The sequence below is a fragment of the Dendrobates tinctorius genome, unplaced genomic scaffold, assembly GCF_039654945.1.
Source record: "Dendrobates tinctorius isolate UK_male_01 unplaced genomic scaffold, ASM3965494v1 ptg000149l, whole genome shotgun sequence".
NCBI lineage: Eukaryota > Metazoa > Chordata > Amphibia > Anura > Dendrobatidae > Dendrobates > Dendrobates tinctorius.
The window spans coordinates 2,730,267-2,749,189 of record NW_027361816.1 but is presented as its reverse complement, the minus strand read 5'-3'; the positions used below and the strand labels follow the sequence as shown (position 1 = coordinate 2,749,189).

At 46.6% G+C, this 18,923-nt stretch overlaps 1 protein-coding gene across 2 annotated transcripts in view; it reads right to left on the bottom strand.

The window, feature by feature from the left end:
* NSMCE4A (NSE4 homolog A, SMC5-SMC6 complex component) overlaps positions 1 to 18,923 on the bottom strand; it is a 69,717-nt gene that overhangs the window by 40,472 nt on the left and 10,322 nt on the right. For both annotated transcript variants that reach the window (XR_012220444.1, XM_073546596.1), the window contains exons 2-4: positions 16,887 to 16,967; positions 6,898 to 7,028; positions 4,485 to 4,636 (exon numbers count right to left, since the gene is read on the bottom strand). Coding sequence is in view for 1 of the 2 variants with exons in the window: in XM_073546596.1 (XP_073402697.1) it covers positions 4,485 to 4,636; positions 6,898 to 7,028; positions 16,887 to 16,967 (364 nt within the window). In the remaining variant the exon portion in view is untranslated. The remainder of the gene's footprint in view (positions 1 to 4,484; positions 4,637 to 6,897; positions 7,029 to 16,886; positions 16,968 to 18,923) is intronic.

Here is an 18,923-nt window from a genome sequence, read left to right as displayed (position 1 = left end):
TGCCCTTTTCTTATCTATCCCTTGTAGGTATAACTTATTTACTTCCTCTTGTGCTTCTTTTAATGCGTTTTGGGTGTCGGCATTGGGTCTAACTATCATTTCTTCCTCTGCCCTACTAAGCCTATCTGCTGCCTCCTGATTCACTTGCCTCGTTCGTGTCTTCTGTCTCGAGATGAATAAACCCCGCAAGTAAGCTTTCATGGTATCCCATACAATAAGTGGATCCGCAGTACCTTCGTTTAACTGAAAAAACTCAACAATATCATTTTTAATAGTTCCCATGTTTAAACATTTGAGCCATTCCGGGTGAATTGTCCCCCCTGCTCTCTTCCCTTTCCCCATTCCCACTCTCAGACTAACCACAACTGCCCTGTGATCGGAGATAAGTCTCTGTAAGTATTCCACCGTCCCAACCATTCTGTCCATGCCCCTATTACCCAGTGCTAAGTCTATTCGTGATAAAGTGTGATACGAAGTCGAATAACACGAAAAGCATTTCTTCCCCTCATTGCGTACTCTCCATAAATCTATCATATCCATTTCGCTAACATATATCCCAAATGGAGTCATCTTGTTTTTCCTAGGGCAATTACCCCCATTACCCGCCCGGTCCCAAAACTCATTCATAACATTATTAACGTCTCCTAATATTAGCACTGGATAATCCCCTCTCCCTCCAATCCACTCAAAAATCTCCTGCAATTTCTTTTTCGAATATGGGGGTGGAATATAGAGGGCCACCACAATCATGCATATTCCAGAAATTCGACAGTGCAGAGACACAAACTGTTCGTCCTTATCTACGCAAGAATTAATTTCTTCATAATGAGTATGAGAGTGTATCAGTACAGATACTCCCCTTGCGTAAGCTGAATACATAGAGTGATAGGCCCGAGTGATCCATTTTTTCCCCTCCAACCAGTTTTCCTTTCCTTTAATCAAATGGGTTTCCAATAAACATGTAATAGCTGGATTATGCCTCCTAATTTCTGCCATAACTGCCGCTCTTTTATTTGGATCAGACACTCCCCGTATGTTCCAACTTAGAATTTTTGCATCACCACTCATTATGTCCTAAAAATATAAAATATAGCCGAGCTCCTGTGGTCACTATATTGTATTGCAGTATATGAACTACCCCATAACAAGGCTCTCTCTCAGGGGTCTCATCATCGGCTCCACTGTCTTCCTCCTCAGACATACATTCAGGGGCAGCGACTTCCCCTCCCCCTCTTCTCCTGTTACCAGCGTCTCCTGTGGCTTCATCGCTCACCCCTTCCCCCTCCAGCACAGTACCTTCTCCGGTGTCCCCCTCCTCCTCCCTTGCAAAGCGCTGCAACTTCTGGAGGATTTGTGACCGTTTATCATAGCTCTCAGACTGTCTCCGCGCCTCCTCCACTTTCCCGGCGCCATCTTGTGCAGTCACGCTGCCGTCCTCCCCGATATCTTTCTGCCTCCTCCTTCCCATCTCAGCGCTTCTCTGTACTCCCGGCGTCTCCTCCCGACTCTTAAGCACTTACTGTGCCGATAGATGTGCCCAGATCAGTGCTAAAGTGGCCTGATGAAGGATATTACATAAAGCTGATGGCAGAGCTCCTTTGCCTAGCGTCTGCTCACATCAGCGCTAGGCCACGCCCCCCTGGAAAATACACACTTTATGCGTTTTTGAACTCCATAGAGCTAAATAAAGATATTATTAAAAAAAAAAAATTGTAATGTCATTTTCTTGTTCAACCTTTTTAATTCTCCACTGAAAACCATGTCATTACATACCATGTTCAAATTTATGTTTACACCCCAAATAAATATGAGTTATATTTATTTAGTAATGAACAGGTGTCAGCCAGATACCCTCATTAATAAAACGGTACATAAAGAGTTAAATAGACACACACACAGTCACCAACTTATGTAGGATCATTAACATAATTAAGCTACATATGCTGTAACAAAACAGCAACTGTCAGAAATCTGCCTGAAACTAAATATCTGTTTATTTTTCAAAAACAATTTTTTTAAAAAATTGTGTGGGCTCCCGCATAATTTTCATTACTAGCAGAGGGAAAGCCAACAGCTGATGTTAATATTCTGGGAAGGAGCCAATAGCAATAAAGGTTCCCAGGCTATTAATATCAGCTTACAGCTGTTTACTTAGCCTTTACTGTCTAGTTTACAGGGGAACCCCAGAAAAAATTTACATGGGGTGCCCCCTATAAAATCGAACCAGCAAAGGCTAGGCAGACAGCTGTGGGATAATATTAATAGCCTGGGAAGGGGCCATGGTATAAACATCAGCTCTCAGCTGCCCCAGAAATGGCGCATCTTATAGCCTTGCTCTTCCCACTTGCCCTGTAGCGGTGAAAAGCAGGGTTCATATTTGTGGGGTTGATGTCACCTTTGTATTGTCAGGTGGCATCGAACCCACAGGTTAGTAATGGAGAGGCATCTATAAGACACCTATCCATTACTAACCCCATAGTGATATTGTATAAAACACAGACACCTAGAATAAAGTCATTTATTTGAAATAATTACATAGACTCCTTTATTGAATCTTAATTAATCATACTTACTGAACGCCTAATCCCCAACGCACTCATCTCCTGCAAACAATCAAAAAATAATAAACCAACATATAACACTATCCTGTCCGACATAGTCCATTTAATACAGTGTCCCACGGCGATCTCACGTGTAGAACAGTCACATCGGGAGATGTGACTGCTCTACCCGGCAATACACTGACAGGAGGTAATTGCTCCCACAGTGTATCACTGAGTTGCAGTGAGAGTTAAGAGGAGTTAATCAGCTCCGGTGCTCTCACTTACGGCACCGCTGCATGAGAACCGGAGCTGATCAGCTGACGAACTCCAGTGAACTCTTAAAGGCAGCGCAGCGATACACTGCGGTGGCGATTACCTCCTGTCAGTGTATCACCAGAGGCAGGGTAGCGCAGTCATATCTCCCAGGAGATCTCTGTGGGACACTCGGTATTATTTAATACCGAGTGTCCCACAGAGATCTCCTGGGAGATATGACTGCGCTACCCTGCCTCTGGTGATACACTACGGCAGACAGGGAGTATACAGTATGTTGGTTTATTATTTTTTATTGTTCGCAGGAGATGCGGGCGTCGGGGATTAGGCGTTCGGCAAGTATGTATTTTGTATGTGAATATGTGTGTAATTATTAGTGATGAGCAAGTATACTCGTTGCTCGGATCTGGTTTGTTGTCTGTAGTCATCAGTCAGTGACTGCCACTGCCCTGAGATAACTTTTAGTGATGAGCGAGTATACTCGTTGCACGGGTTTTTCCGAGCATGCTCGGGTGTCCTCCGAGTATTTTGGTGTGCTCGGAGATTAGTTTTCGTCTTATCTGCATGATTTGCGACTTGCAGACAGGGTGAATACATGTGTGGAATGCCTGTTTGCTAGGGAATTCCCACATGTATTCAGCGTGTCTGCAAGTCGCAAATCATGCAGATAAGACAACGAAAACTAAATCTGAGCACGCCAAAATACTCGGAGGACACCCAAGAATGCTTGGGAAAACCGGAGCAACGAGTATACTCGCTCATCACTAGTAATTATGTAAATGTTTTGATTTTCTTACAATTGAACACAGGCGCCAGATGATGAGACTATTCTCCCATCTTCGGCTCATGCGGTCTCCGTTATATGTGACCAAAGACGTAGCCGGATGGGAGTAGTAGTTCCCATCAGACAACGCCCAAGTACAATCACTATCAGCTGTTTGTCACATGGGTACACACAGATGGACACAGAAAAACACACATATTCTCTGCCCAGACAGACTTCCTCCTTCTGACATTATTTCCTTTGACAATTCACAGCATTTTTGACAGCAAATCTACAAATAAGCAGTAAATACGCAGCAAAGACGCAAACCTTTTTATACCTGCGTTTTTACTGCAGCTTTGACTGACTCAATTGAAGTCAATGAGTCAAAAACGCTGCAGAAACGCAATAAGAATTGACCTGCTGCAGAAAATAAAATGCTGCAGAAAATAAAATGCTGCAAATACGGACGGAAATTTGCTGATCATGTGCACAACACTTCAGGATTGTCATTGAATTACCTTGCATAAGAATTCCATTGCATTTTTGGACCATTTACGGGCGTAAAAAAAAAAGCCATGAAAATGCATCAAAAACGCATCATGTGAACATAGCCTTTGAGTTGGCAATGAAGCAGAGCTGTGAGAGCTAACCCCGCCCCCACCAGGCTCTGTATGTACAATGTCCATAGACAGTGAGCTGCCTGTCACATGAGGGGACGTGTCCGACCATGGCTCATGGGACAAGATAGTGTCTGGTGCTAAAACAATCATTGTAAGCATACAAAACCACAGAGCTTGATGAAAGAGGTATAGGCGAAATCTGTTTTAACCCCCTACAGCATGCCGTCTTCAGCTTACATAGCAAAAACCTGCTGACAGATTCCCTTGAAAATCGAAACTCACATGAAATGAAATGTAGGCGTTCTTTTGAAGTATTTATCGGCTTCTGTTCCCAGTTTTTGCCAGGCATCTTTGCTAAGATATCCCATGGCCCCATCCTCGTCTTCACTATCACTATCTGCGTTTTCCAGTCGATTTATACCCATGAATGAAAGCTGGGAGAAAGCATCAGATATTGTTAGGTGATGCTCATTGCTTCTACAGTTCATATTTCTAAAGCTGCATTAATAATAAATAGAAATAAACCTATAAGCCATTTTCCAATGCTTAAAGTTTATGGCTTGTGTGAACACGAGCTTATATATCCATAAGGCTATGTGCACACGCTGAATGTTTGCGTCAGACTTTTCTGCAGCAAAAACCAGATTGTTGGCAGGAAAAAGGCTGCCTAAAATATTTGCGGTTTTGACACGTTTTACCTGGCATTTTTTCTCCCATTCATTTGAATGTGTGAAAAATGCTGGAAGAATTGCCGTGCTGCAGATTTGGAAAAACGCTTTGATGGTTCAAATCTGCAAGAAAATATAGGCAGCGTGTGCACAAGGTTTCAGAAATCTCATTTGCTGGTACTGGAAAACGTGCAGAAAAAACACATTATGTGAACAAGCATTTAGTAGCTCTTAGGCTCTTGTTATGTATTTAACCAGGTTGAAATATGAAAAAACAAAATCAGGACTTACCACATTTATAATCCTGTTGCCTGCTAATATTGGAAGAAAATGGTCTCAGTACTAATGGTGTTCTATATATGTACTGATGATGATTTTAGTTTCGTATTCATGTACTGATGATGGCTCTAGAGATGAATACAGCACTAGACCCATCATCACTGCATGAATACCTCACCAGAGCCATCAGTAGTATTTGAATACAGCACCAGAACCAACCATCACTACATGAATACATAACCAAAACCACCATTAGAACAGGAATACAACAGCATCAGTACATGAATACATCATTCACTATGACTAAGGGAGGCTACCGGCCAGAAATGTCAGACGTTTTCTATGGAATATACATAATAACACGACAGGCTGTTTTTTTTTTCTTCAAGATGGAATAAAAATTGGATGTTTTTAGACAAGGAATCGGGATATGCAACTTTATCTACTTTTTCCAATATCTAACCAGATTAGCAGTCAAGGAATAAATTCAATGTCCTCATTATCCCGAGGAAGGGCAAAAAAAAAAAAAAAAAAGTAAAACTATCCTTTTCGTTCCATTAAAGGGGTTGTCCGGGCTTTTCACATAATCTCAGTGCATATCTGGGCTGCAGAATTATGACAATAAGTAATTTACTTTCTGTCACTAGTTTGCACGGTTTTCTAGATATTCTGAATAGAACGTCCAAGGAGGGGCTTGTTATGGCATTGAAATGAGAACTAGTCGTAACCTCCTACTCTACTCCAAATATGCCCTGTATAGCAACAACCCCACCCTCCATAGCTACAGGCCCTCCCCATCCACATGAAGCAGCCCTCATCACACAGTAACAAATTCTTCCCCTCCAGCAGCCTCAGTGCAGAGAGCAGCTGCTCCTCCCCCAGACACACGCTGAACAGTGATCTATGGAAAGTGAAAGTAGTGAGGAGGAAGGAAAATCGTCCTGTATTCTGGGCCACTCCATGATTACAATACATAACTCATTATCAGTAATTCCTCCCCTCACTGTCCCAGGCTGCTGGCAGCAGTGAGAACAGACTGTGTGATGGCCAGTGATGGGGGTCTGCAGCTTGTAATCTGCACAGGGGATGGCAGTCACTGATGTAATCTGTTCTGTGACAAAGCCTCTGCTGTGTGAATGAGACAGCTCTGTGTCACTGATGTCTTCACACAGCAGCAGATTTGGTGCAGTGTATGTGTGAGCACTGTGTCTCTAATGACACAAATATTGATGGGAGCAGCCTGTCCCAGAATACAGGACGATTCTTCATGTGGACGGGGAGGGCCTGTAGCTATGGAGGACAGCACCCCGCAAGAATCACTGGAAGCTGAACCATATACACTACACTGGAGAGGTCATCAGCATAATCCCCATAAACAAATAGTACAGGTGAGAAGTCAAAGTTTTTAGTGATGAGCAAGTATACTCGTTGCTCGGGTGTCCAAGTATTTTGGTGTGCTCGGATATTTAGTTTTCGTCATCTCAACTGCATGATTTGCGACTTGCAGACACGCTGAATACACGTGTGAATTCTCTAACAAACAGGCATTCCACACATGTATTCAAGCTGTCTAGCAGTCGCAAATCATGCAGATGAGATGATGAAATCTAAATCTCCGAGCACGCCAAAATACTCGGCGGACACCCGAACATGCTCGGGGAAAACCCGTGCAACGAGTATACTCGCTCATCACTAAAAGTTATCTAAGGGCAGAGGCAGTCACTGACTGATGAATACAGACAACATACCAGATCCTCAGCAAATGATGTCGGGTCAAAGACTGTCATGTCTGCCTGGAGCTGATTGGCTTTTTCCTTTCCAAGATTTGTTGCCAACACGAGAAATTGAGCATCAAGAGCGGCTTCTCTGGGTTTGGAAACTGGAGATTTAAAAAAAAAAAAAAAAAAAGTATACATTAATGTTTATCTAATATATAAAGCTCAATGTGGGTGTGTATGTTTGTGTGTGTGTGTGTGTCCGGGATTGCCGTCCGCACCGTCGCAGCTACAGCCACAAAATTTGGCAGAGTCACACGTCTGGACCCCGAGAGCGTCATAGGCTATGTTGTGAGGCAAAATTTTAACCCCGCGCGTTCCAATTCACCAAACAATTTTGCCCCTATCTACATAATGGGGAAAAAGTGTGTGTATCAAGACCCACCCCTCATTATGATGTCATAATGGTTGCCATTGGGATGCTGCTGTCATCATAGGTTGCATGCCCCGCCCCTCATTATGATGTCATCATGGTTGCCATGGTGACGCTAATGTCATAATAGGTTGCAATGGCGAAGGTGCTGTCACAATGGTTGCCATGGTGACGATGATGTCTTAATAGATTGCAATGGTGACGGTTATGTCATAATGGTTCCCATGGTGATGATGATGTCATAATGGGTATATGGGCACGGGACTATGGGATGGAGGATGTGTGATGGGTATATGGGCACTGGACTATGGGATGGAGGTTATGTATGACGGGTATATGGGCACGGGACTATGGGATGGAGGATATGTATGACGGGTATATGGGCACGGGACTATGGGATGGAGGATATGTATGACGGGTATATGGGCACGGGACTATGGGATGGAGGATATGTATGATGGGTATACGGGCATGGGACTATGAGATGAAGGATGTGTGATGGGTATATGGGCACTCGACTATGGGATGGTGAATATGTATGATGGGTATATGGGCATGGGACTATGGGATGGAGGATGTGTGATGGGTATATGGGCACGGGCCTATGGGATGGAGGATATGTATGATGGGTATATGGGCACGGGACTATGGGATGGAGGATAATTATAATTTGTTATAACTAACCACAGTTAGTTACTATGCCCGGGCGGCATCGGGCTCTTCAGCTAGTAGCTAATAAAACTAATCAAGGGCAATAACTTCCAGCTAAACAGTTTTCTCAAGATGTCTGTGGGTAGCCTAAGTGTAGGTCAGAGGTCCAATTTGCATTAGGAAAATCCATATTGGAATTTTGAGCAGAATGTTGCTTTTTTGCGACTTTTTTATGCAGGCAAAACCTGCTCTCTTGGCAGCAAAGAAGCTGGTTTCGTTGAATTTTTGCAGATTTTTTTGGTGCATATTTTACGTCTCTTGTCTACAATACATGTTTAAGTTACTTTTATTCACCAAAAAGCTACGAAAATATATGGTTGCGTTTTTTGCAGCGTTTTTGCACTCTCATTGCTTATTGCTTTTTATCGGTGTAAAGAAACGCTGAAAGAACTGACATGCTACAAAAAACACTGCAGTCAAGAAAATAGGGATTTTTGTGTACTCACCGTAAAATCTTTCTCCGAGCCATTCATTGGGGGACACAGAGACAGTGGGTGTTATGCTGCTTGCCACTAGGACACTAAGTAAACCAAAAAAAAAAAAGTTACCTCCTCCCCTGCAGTACACACCCTCTCGCTGGATGAGATATCTCTAGTTCAGTGAAAAAAGCAGTAGGAGCTTAAACAGTCAACAATAACCATAGCTATGTCAAAACCTAAGAATGCTACAAATGAGCCAGTAGGCTAAACAGGGCGGGTGCTGTGTCCCCCAATGAATGGCTCAGAGAAAAGGATTTTACGGAGTACACAAAAATCCTATTTCTCCTACGCCTCATTGGGGGACACAGACAGTGGGACGTCCTAAAGCAGTCCATGGGTGGGGAGCATACATCTGCTACTACCCCATGTACCACTGAGTCAACACTGAGGTACTGCCGATTGCAGGATGCATCTGCCAAGAGCTGCATCTGCAGAGGCCTGAGAATGAATTTGGTAATGTTTTGAAAAGGTATGCAGACTAGACCAAGTCGCAGCCTTGCAGACCTGTTCTGCTGAGGCCTGGTGCCGAATGGCCCAAGAGGCGCCCACTGGCCGGGTAGAGTGCGCCTTAATCCCCGCTGGGACAGGTGCATTCCTGACACGGTAGGATTCCTGAATCGCTGAGCGAATCCACCTGGCTAGCGTTGCTTCTGAAGCAGCTAGGCCCTTCCTATGCCCCTCTGGAAGTAAGAACAGGGCATCTGACTTGCGGAAGGGAGCTGTCTGCGAGATGTACCGTCTCAGCGCCCTAACCATATCCAGGGTGTGGAGTGCTTTCTCAATGCGATGGACTGGCGCCGGACAAAAGGAAGGCAAAATAATTTCCTAGTTGAGATGGAAAGAGGAGACGACCTTGGGCAGAAAGGACGGGGACGTCCTGAGAACTACCTTGTCCTGACGAAAATTCAGGAAAGGAGAATTCCGAAACTCGCCTGATTGACGTAACTGCCACTAGAAAGACCACTTTCCAAGAGAGGACGGTCAATGACACGTCTTGCAGCGGTTCGAAAGGAGCCTCCTGTAAGGCCCCCGAGAACCAGATTAAGGTCTCATGATTCCAATGGCCTTCAATAAGGAGGAGTCACATGGGAAACTCCTTGAATAAACGTCTTGACCTGAGGTTTGGTGGCAATTTTGAGTTGGAAAAGCACTGATAATGCCAAAATTTGGCCCTTGAGCGAGCTAAGCGCGAGGCCTGATTTTAATCCGGATTGAAGGAACTCCAATATGGCCGGAATGGAGAACACCAGAGGGGAACAACCATAATCCTTGCACCATGAAAAGAAGATTTTCCAGGCGCGGTGACACACGCCTGGATACAGGCTTCCTAGCACTAATCATAGTGGAAATCATATCGAGAGAGAACCCAGCCTGTGCTAAAATCCAGGATTCAACGCCCATGACGTCAAAGACAGGGCCCTGGAGTTCTGATGGTAAATCGGTCCCTGAGAAAGCAGATCCATGCGATCTGGAAGTCGCCAGGGGACGTCGGCGACTAGTTGTATTAGTTCTGCATACCATGCTCGGCCAATTTGGCGCGACTAGGATCACTGGTACACCCTCCGCTCTGATCTTCTTGATGACCCTCGGAAGCAAGGGAAGAGGGGGAAAGATGTACGGGAGCCGTAACCGGTGCCATGGCAGAACTAGGGCGTCCGCTCCGATGGCCCATGGATCACGCGATCGGGCAATGAAACGAGACACCTTGTGGTTTAGTCTGGAGGCCATGAGGTCCCCATCCGGAGTCCCCCAACGAAGACAAATTTGGTGAAAGACTTCCCCGGATGAAGAGACCACTCTCCCGAGGCAATGCCTTGGTGACTGAGAAAATCTGACGCCCAATTTTCTACGCCCGGGATGTGAATTGCTGAGATGGGCGAATGGTTGGTCTTGGCCCAATGGAGGATGTGACTCACTTCGTACATGGCCATCCTGCTCCGGGTACCTCCCTGGCGGTTGATATATGCTACAGCCGTGGCGTTGTCGGATTGGATCCTGATGGGGTGACCTGCGAGGAGATGGTGGAAACTCCGTAGAGCAAATCTGATCGCTCGTATATCCAAAATGTTGATGGGGAGACGTGACTCTCGGGTCGACCAACGACCCTGTGCCGTGTGGTGACGAAAGACCGCACCCCAGCAGAGAAGACTTGCGTCGGTGGTTACTACCAACCATCTTACCGGGAGAAAAGACCTCCTTTGATTCAGGGAGGACCTCAGAGTCCACCACCTGAGGGCTTGCCTGACCCGCAGGGACAGAAGGATCCGATGGTCCAGGGAGAACAGGTTCTTGTCCCAAGCTAACAGCAACACATGTTGTAAGGGACAGAGATGGAACTGTGCAAATGGAACTGCTTCCATCACAGCCACCATTTTTCCGAGAACTCTCATGCTGAAACGAATGGAGTGAGAAGCTGGACGGGAAAAAGTCTGCACTTCCTGTTGTAAGGCTTGCGTCTTTTCTGGAGGGAGAATGACCAACCTGCGGGAAGTATCCAAGATCATTCCTAAAAAGGAAATCTGCTGAGCCGGTTTCGGGGAAGACTTTGCGAAGTTTATCTTCCACCCCAGGCGTGAAAGTGTATTTACTGTTATCTCCACAGATTCCTCGCAGGCTGAAATGGACGGACCCTTGATGAGCAGGTCGTCCAGATACAGTAACACCACTACTCCCCGAGAGTGGAGAATGGCCATGACAGCCGCCATGACCTTGGTAAAGACACTGGGGGCAGTGGCGAGTCCGAAGGGCAAGGCAACGAACTGGAAGTGTTCCTCGTGAATTGAAAAATGCTGGAACTGCTGGTGAGACGGGCAGATCGGAATGTGAAGGTAAGCATCCTTGAAGTCAATGGATGCTAGGAACTCTCCTTTTTCCATGGAAGCGACAACTGATCGGAGAGATTCCATTCGGAATCGCCGAACGTGACAAACTGATTTAAAAGTTTGAGACCCAGAATGGGTCGCATCGTCCTGTCCTTCTTTGGAACCACAAAAAGATTTGAATAAAATCCTCTGAACCTTTCGTGATGAGGGACCAGAATGATGACTCCATCCCTTAAGAGAGCCTGAACAGCCTGAAGGAAGGCTCTTGTCTTTCCCTTGGGGGGAGAGGAAAACTATCTTGTATCCGGAGGACACCATCTCCCTGACCACTTGTCGTGGACAATCGTCGAGCCACCAGGTTTGGCTGAAGGAAAGTAGGCGACCGACTACTCTGTCGGTGTCCGCCGGATACTGCAACAAGTCATTGGGTAGATCTATGAGATTTGGCTCCCCTGGATCCAGAAGCCCTAGGTCTGGGTTTCCAAGAGCGGTTAGGTCTGTATGAGACATGGGAGCCTCTGTCTCCGCGCAGAGACGGACCTGATCCGGAAGAGAAGGTAGAGGAGGACCAACCGGAGTTGTTGCGAAAAGATCTAAAGCGCGTCGGCTGTTGGTTGCGAAACAGCCGAGCAGCCTTTTGTTGAGGGAGGAATTTATTTTTTCCCCCTGGTAGCATCAGAAATGAGCTGATCCAGTTTCTCTCCAAAAAGACAACCCGTTTGAAAGGGGAGAGAAGTCAACGATCTTTTAGATGTGGCATCCGCCCGCCAGTCGCGGAGCCATAGGGCTCTTCTAACGGAGATCGCATTAGCGGCAGTTTCAGCAGCGCAATTGGCGGCATCAAAAGAGGCATCCACTACAAAGTCCGCTGCGTGATTTATCTGCCTGGCGACCGTGGTTGCCTCCGGAGGAAGACTGGTGCCCTGGAAGGAAGTAATCAAGACTTCTGCCCAAGCGGCAATTGCCTTAGTGACCCAAATTGCCGCGAAAGATGGAAAAAGCGCTGCTCCTGAAGCTTCAAAAACTGAACGGGCCAGGAAGTCAATCTGACGATCGGAGGGGTTTCTGATTGAGGAACTCTCAGAAACGGATAAAAGCGTTTTTGAAGCAAGACGCGATAAAGGCGGGTCCACCGGAAGGGACTGTAACCAATCATTCATTAGGTCTGGATCAAAAGGGTATTTAGCCTGAGTAGACTTTTGCCCTGTGAACCGCTTATGCGGATGATCCCTATGTTTCTGGATAATTTCCTTAAAGTCCGGATGGCTGGTAAATAACCTGCGCACAAGCTTGGTTTTCTTAAGTGAGATAGGATGTGCTGGAGCGGGAACATGATCCTCATCCAACTTCAGAATCCTGTTGACTGATTCTATAAGAGAATCAAGCGACTCTTGATCAGTTGGGGGATTCTGAGGGGCTGACGTGTCAGATTCGAATTCGGAGTCGTGATCGCTGAGAACTCCAGGAGAGGGAGAGCGAGAGACAGGAGTCGCAGATGCAGAGGCGTAAACAGGACTAGGGGAAGCGTCATGGGTCCGCTTTCTAGAGACCTGACCATCCCTTGAACGAGTACGGCCCCTGCTGGTGGACGGTTCCCAGCCGACGCCACAGCCTTCCTCGGGAGGTAAGGACGCCTTCTGGCTTAAAGAGTCCTCCCGGAGGGAGAATATAGCTTGGGTCAGAGACTCCACCGACCGTGACAGGGACACAGCCCACTCAGGGGTACTAAACGCAGGAGGCCCGTCAGCAGCGGCGGCGAGGGGCGATTGAGCACAGGTCGGGGCACAGTCCGTGCATAACGGATTAGTCTGTGCACTGGGTAAGGCAGACTTGCAAGTGGTACACACGGTAAAAAACGCAGTGTGGTTTTTAGCAGCCAGTTTAGCCTCCTAAGATTGAGACATATCGCTCCTGAAAGGGTTAACGGCAGAGTCAGCTGCAGGGAACGTGCCGGGAAGGGGTTAGCTTTAATCTGAGGGCAGATGCAGCTTACCTGGTCCTATGCTGTGTCCCCCGGGAGGAATAGCGGTGTCACCCGGTATCCGGCAGAATGCTCGCCACACAGCTCGTGTCCAGAGCAGGCTGAGGTAAAAAGACATAGCCCCCCCCCGAGATTAGAATTGCGCGTCTCGTCAGGGATGAGAGGCGTCAAGGCGAGGGGGCAGCGATAATAGCGCGGGCGGCACTATTCAAATTGCGGCCTAGTAGGCCCGAAAAGCCGGGGCTAAATTTTTGAGCCTACGCGCGGTGAGCGGGGCGGCACTAGTGGGCGGCGCTATTGAAATTGCGGCCTAGCAGGCCGGAAAGCCGGGGGCTAAATTTTTGAGCCTACACGCGGTGGGCGGGGCGGCACTAGTGGGCGGCGCTATTGAAATTGCGGCCTAGCAGGCCGGAAAGCCGGGGACTAAATTTTTCGAGCTACCCGCGGTAGCGCCGAGGTGGGGGGGCGCGATGGGGGGCCAGTGCACCGCCGCTGACGCTACGTCAGCGCTTCTCCTGGGGTCCAGGACCCGACCCCATACCTCCACTCCAGTGCTCAGCGCTGTACGGCCATCCATGCAGGCTCTCATCCTCCTGGGCTGATGTAGCACAGCTGGAGGAGTTCTTAAAGGGCCATGCTCAATCGATCCTCCCTATGATAGCGGGATGGAGAGCTATGGGGCTGATTCAGGGCCTACGTAAGCGCTGTCCAGTCTTCTCCATTCTGTGCGCCTGCCCTCATATCCGTGGATTACCAGACTCCGGTCGTAAGGATCATCGCCAATTGCTAGAGGAATCAGCCCCAAACGTCGCAGGAAAGTGTACGGGGAGGTATACTCCACGTGCTTGTCTGTTGTTGGTTCGGGGGAGAGCGGGCCGTAGAAAGGAAATGTCGCCCCCTTCACTCCGTTAAAAAATAAAAATTTACAGAAAAATTCAAAAATAAAATAAAAACGGTGGGGTCTGAAACCAGACCCAAGTGCCTCCTACAGACCCTAAGCATGAACTGGAGCTATCTCATCCAGCAAGAGGGTGTATACTGCAGGGGAGGAGGTAACTTTTTTTTTCTGGTTTACTTAGTATCCTCCTAGTGGCAAGCAGCATAACACCCACTGTCTCTGTGTCCCCCAATGAGGCGTAGGAGAAAAAACACTGCAGTCAGGAAAAAAACAAGCCTGTGAACGAGATTTCTGAAATCTCATAGCTTTTGCTGGTAATGTAAAAATCAGTTTTTCATTTGCATAAAACAAAACGCTGCAAAAACGCAACTTGTGAATATAGCCTGCCGATGCATTTACCTAAACGCTAGTCATTTAGTACCGTATATACTCGAGTATAAGCCGACCTGAGTATAAACCGACCCCCCTAATTTTGCCACAAAAAAACTGGGAAAACTTATTGACTCGAGTATAAGCCTAGGGTGGAAAATGCAGCAGCTACTGGTAAATTTAAAAAATAAAAATAGATACCAATAAAAGTAAAATTAATTGAGACATCAGTAGGTTAAATGTTTTTGAATATCCATATTAAATCAGGAGCCCCATATAATGCTCCATACACCCCATATAATGCTGCACAAAGGTTAATAATGGCCCCATAAGATGATCCCTAGAATAATATGCCCCATAACATGCTCCATAGAATAGGCCCGTTAAGATGCTCCATAGATTATGCCCCTATATGCTGCCCCCATAAGATGCTCCATAGATTATGCCCCTATACGCTGCCCCCATAAGATGCTCCATAGATTATGCCCCTATATGCTGCCCCCATAAGATGCTCCATAGATTATGCCCCCATAAGATGCTCCATAGATTATTCCCCCATATGCTGCCCCTATAAGATGCTCCATAGATTATACCCCTATATGCTGCCCCCCATAAGATGCTCCATAGATTATTCCCCCATAAGATGCTCCATAGATTATGCCCCAATATGCTGCCCCCATAAGATGCTCCATAGATTATGCCCCTATATGCAGCCCCACAGTTTATTCCCCCATATGCTGGCCCCATAAGATGCTCCATACATTATGCCCCTATATGCAGCCCCTATAAGATGCTCCATAAATTATGCCCCTATATGCTGCCCCTATAAGATGCTCCATAGATTATGCCCCTATAAGATGCTCCATAGATTATGCCCCTATATGCTGCCCCTATAAGATGCTCCATAGATTATGCCCCTATAAGATGCTCCATAGATTATGCCCCAATATGCTGCCCCTATAAGATGCTCCATAGATTATGCCCCTATAAGATGCTCCATAGATTATGCCCCAATATGCTGCCCCTATAAGATGCTCCATAGATTATGCCCCTATAAGATGCTCCATAGATTATGCCCCTATATGCTGCCCCTATAAGATGCTCCATAGATTATGCCCCTATAAGATGCTCCATAGATTATGCCCCAATATGCTGCCCCTATAAGATGCTCCATACATTATGCCCCATATGCTGCCCCCATAAGATGCTCCATAGATTATGCCTCCATGTGCTGCCCCCCTAAGACGCTCCATAGATTATGCCCCCATGTGCTGCCACTGCCGCATTTAAAAATAAAGAAAATGACATACTCACCTCTCCGTCACTGGGGCCAGGAGCCGCTGCTTGCTGCTGTCTGGCACGTCATCTGTCAGTGACATTCAGACTGCAGGGGGCACGGCGTGCACTAACCACGTCACCGCGCCCTCTGCTGTCTGAACGTCACTGACAGATGACGTGCCAGACAGCAGCAAGCAGCGATGGACCCGGACAGGTGAGTATCGCTATACTTACCAGTCCTGGCACGGTCTCTGCAGCCCCTAGCTTCTCCGCCATCTCCCTTCCTGCCTTCAGCAGTCACGTGGTACCGCTCATTACACCTCATGAATATGCGCATATTCATGAGTGTAATGAGCGGTACCATGTGACCGCTGAAGGCAGGAAGGGAGATCGGGAGAAGCTGGGGGCTGCAGAGACCGTGCCAGGAACGGTAAGTATGACCTGACACCCCCGCCCCCCCTCCGACTCCCTGGTGTATATGACTCGAATATAAGCCGAGAGGGGGACTTTCAGCCCAAAAATATGGGCCGAAAATCTCGGCTTATATTCGAGTATATAAGGTAGCTTGTTTAGACAGGATGACCGCACTCCCCTGGTGCACAGAACGATTGGTAATACAATCTGCAATGACTGTTCTCGGATGCATATGTCCCGTTTACAAAGCCAAGCTTAAAAATCATTTCAACCAACGAACAAGCATTTAGCTCATCCGCTGAGCAGGGCGATTGGCAGCATGTTTACATTTGCCGAATATCAGGAAACAAGAGTTTCTTTTTCCAAGTAATTGACCAGGAGAAAAGCACCCCAAGATTAAAACGAAGATTTCTGCCTTCCATGTGACAGCAAATCTGCACCCGGATTAGCCGCCCATCATGATTCAATGAAGGCAATCTGTGAATTTTCAGTGGGTAATTGAATGCTATTAATAGTGAACATGATTTTAAAATCCAGTGTGTTCATTTTTTGGTGTGGATTTTCCCCAGAACATGAGCAGTGTGTCCAGTCCACTTGTATTGCCGGTGGAGAGTCAGCGGATTACGTGATCACTTACCTTCTGCAAACAGCTGATTGGCGGCCTGGAGAGTATCCGTCAGCGTGTTACTCCTGGAGCTCAGCATGTCTTCCCTGTGCTCTGCATGCAAAGAAGCGTTACAATAGAGATTAAAATTAAAAATATTTGTTGGAAAAAGTCATCAATATACAGTCACTTTATCAGCAGAGAACAAAAATTCATCAATACTAGCACTTCTTCAGCCAACTGTCTCCAAGACTTCTCCCGGACCCTCACTCAACGCCGATGATCACCCATCACATATGCAATCTACTCATTCATGGGGAGACTGGATTCTCTATGCCAGGAAATACAAATCATTTTTATTGGCAGCACATGGCTTCGTGCACACAGGACCTGTGCTGCCAATAACATGACACGCATGTGTCCAGAAGGATCGGATCAGTGATCACTCTGTCCCCATCGCTGCTCATCAGCCTGCGGAAACCAACACCACAGGACTTGTTCTTTAGTTGACTGATAGCGCTGACGTCTAGATGCCCTATTAGGGTCTGAATATTAGGGCTCTGTGCACTTTGCCCATTTCAGGAGCTTCCCCAGCCATTTCTAGCCTAAGATCCACTCACATAGCCTTATTATTTTTCAATCCCACGCTGCGTATTCGCTTGCAATAAATTTGCTTCATTTTACAATGCCAGCATAGAAAAAAAAAAAAAAGGAAAAGCCGGATTACTTACCGGTAATGCTCTTTTAATGAGTCCACGACAGCACCCACTGGAGGTATCGGATCCGCCCCATTTGGAACAGGAAACCCTACAGGAAAGATAAAAGGGGCGGTCCGCCTTTCCTCCTCAGTTTTGCATTTCAGAGTACCAGGAGGACCGCCAAGGATTAGGCAATGTCTTGTACTTGTAACTTTACTTATCCAACTTTAGCAGATATACTTTTAATATTGATATTTCTAGCAGGGAGGGAAGTGAGCGGGTGCTGTCGTGGACTCATTAAAAGAGCATTACCGGTAAGTAATCCGGCTTTTTACCCTTCGCCACGACAGCACCCACTGGAGAGATTCCAGAGACCATCACCTGGGTGGGACCACCGTGCTAAGGACAGTCCTGCCAAAGCTTAGGTCAGAAGTAGACGAAAGGTCAAGTCTATAGTGTCTATAGAAGGTAGAAGGGGATGACCAAATTGCCGCCTTACATATGGTTTCAATTGGAACGTCTCCCCTCTCCGCCCAGGAGGCCGCCATTGCTCTGGTGGAATGTGCTCTGATGTCTTCCGGAGGTTCTTCATTTTTTGCAGAGTAGGCTAAACGAATGGCATCCCTGATGCATAGGGAAATGGTGCTCTTTGTGACTCCATACCCTTTTTTACAGCCCTGAAAAGAAATGAAGAGAGCCCTACACTGCCTCCAGCTCTCGGACCTTTCAATATACTTTAGGACAGTTCTTCTGACGTCCAAAGTGTGGAATTTCTGCTCTTCCGGAGTGGAGGGATCTTCATAGAAGGTTGGGAGGAGTATCTCCTGAGACCTATGGTACTTTGTTGATACCTTAGGCAGGTATGAGGGGTCTGGCTTTAATATTAATCTATCCCGGTATACCTGCAAAAAGGGTGGATCTATGGACAGGGCCTGGATATCACCCACTCTCCTAGCGGATGTCAATGCTACCAAGAGGGCCGTCTTAAATGATAAATATTTAAGGGATATCGTATCTATCGGTTCAAAAGGTTCTTCTGTCAGGGCGTCTAACACCAAGTTTAAGTCCCATGTAGGGATTGTAGGTATGTGAACCGGAGTTATTCTTTCACATGCTGTAATGAATCGTGATATCCACTTATTCCCTGCTATATTATGGCCATACAGCGCCCCCAACGCAGACACCTGTACTTTCAGTGTGTTTACTGACAAGCCCAATTCCTTCCCTTTTTGCAGGAATTCTAAGATAGGAACTATCGGGACTTCTGCTGTATGAGATGCTGTATGAAACTGTAGGAATTTCTTCAATATTCTTTTATAAATTTGGGTTGTGGACTGCTTCCTGCTCTGTAGGAGCGTAGTAATTAATGATT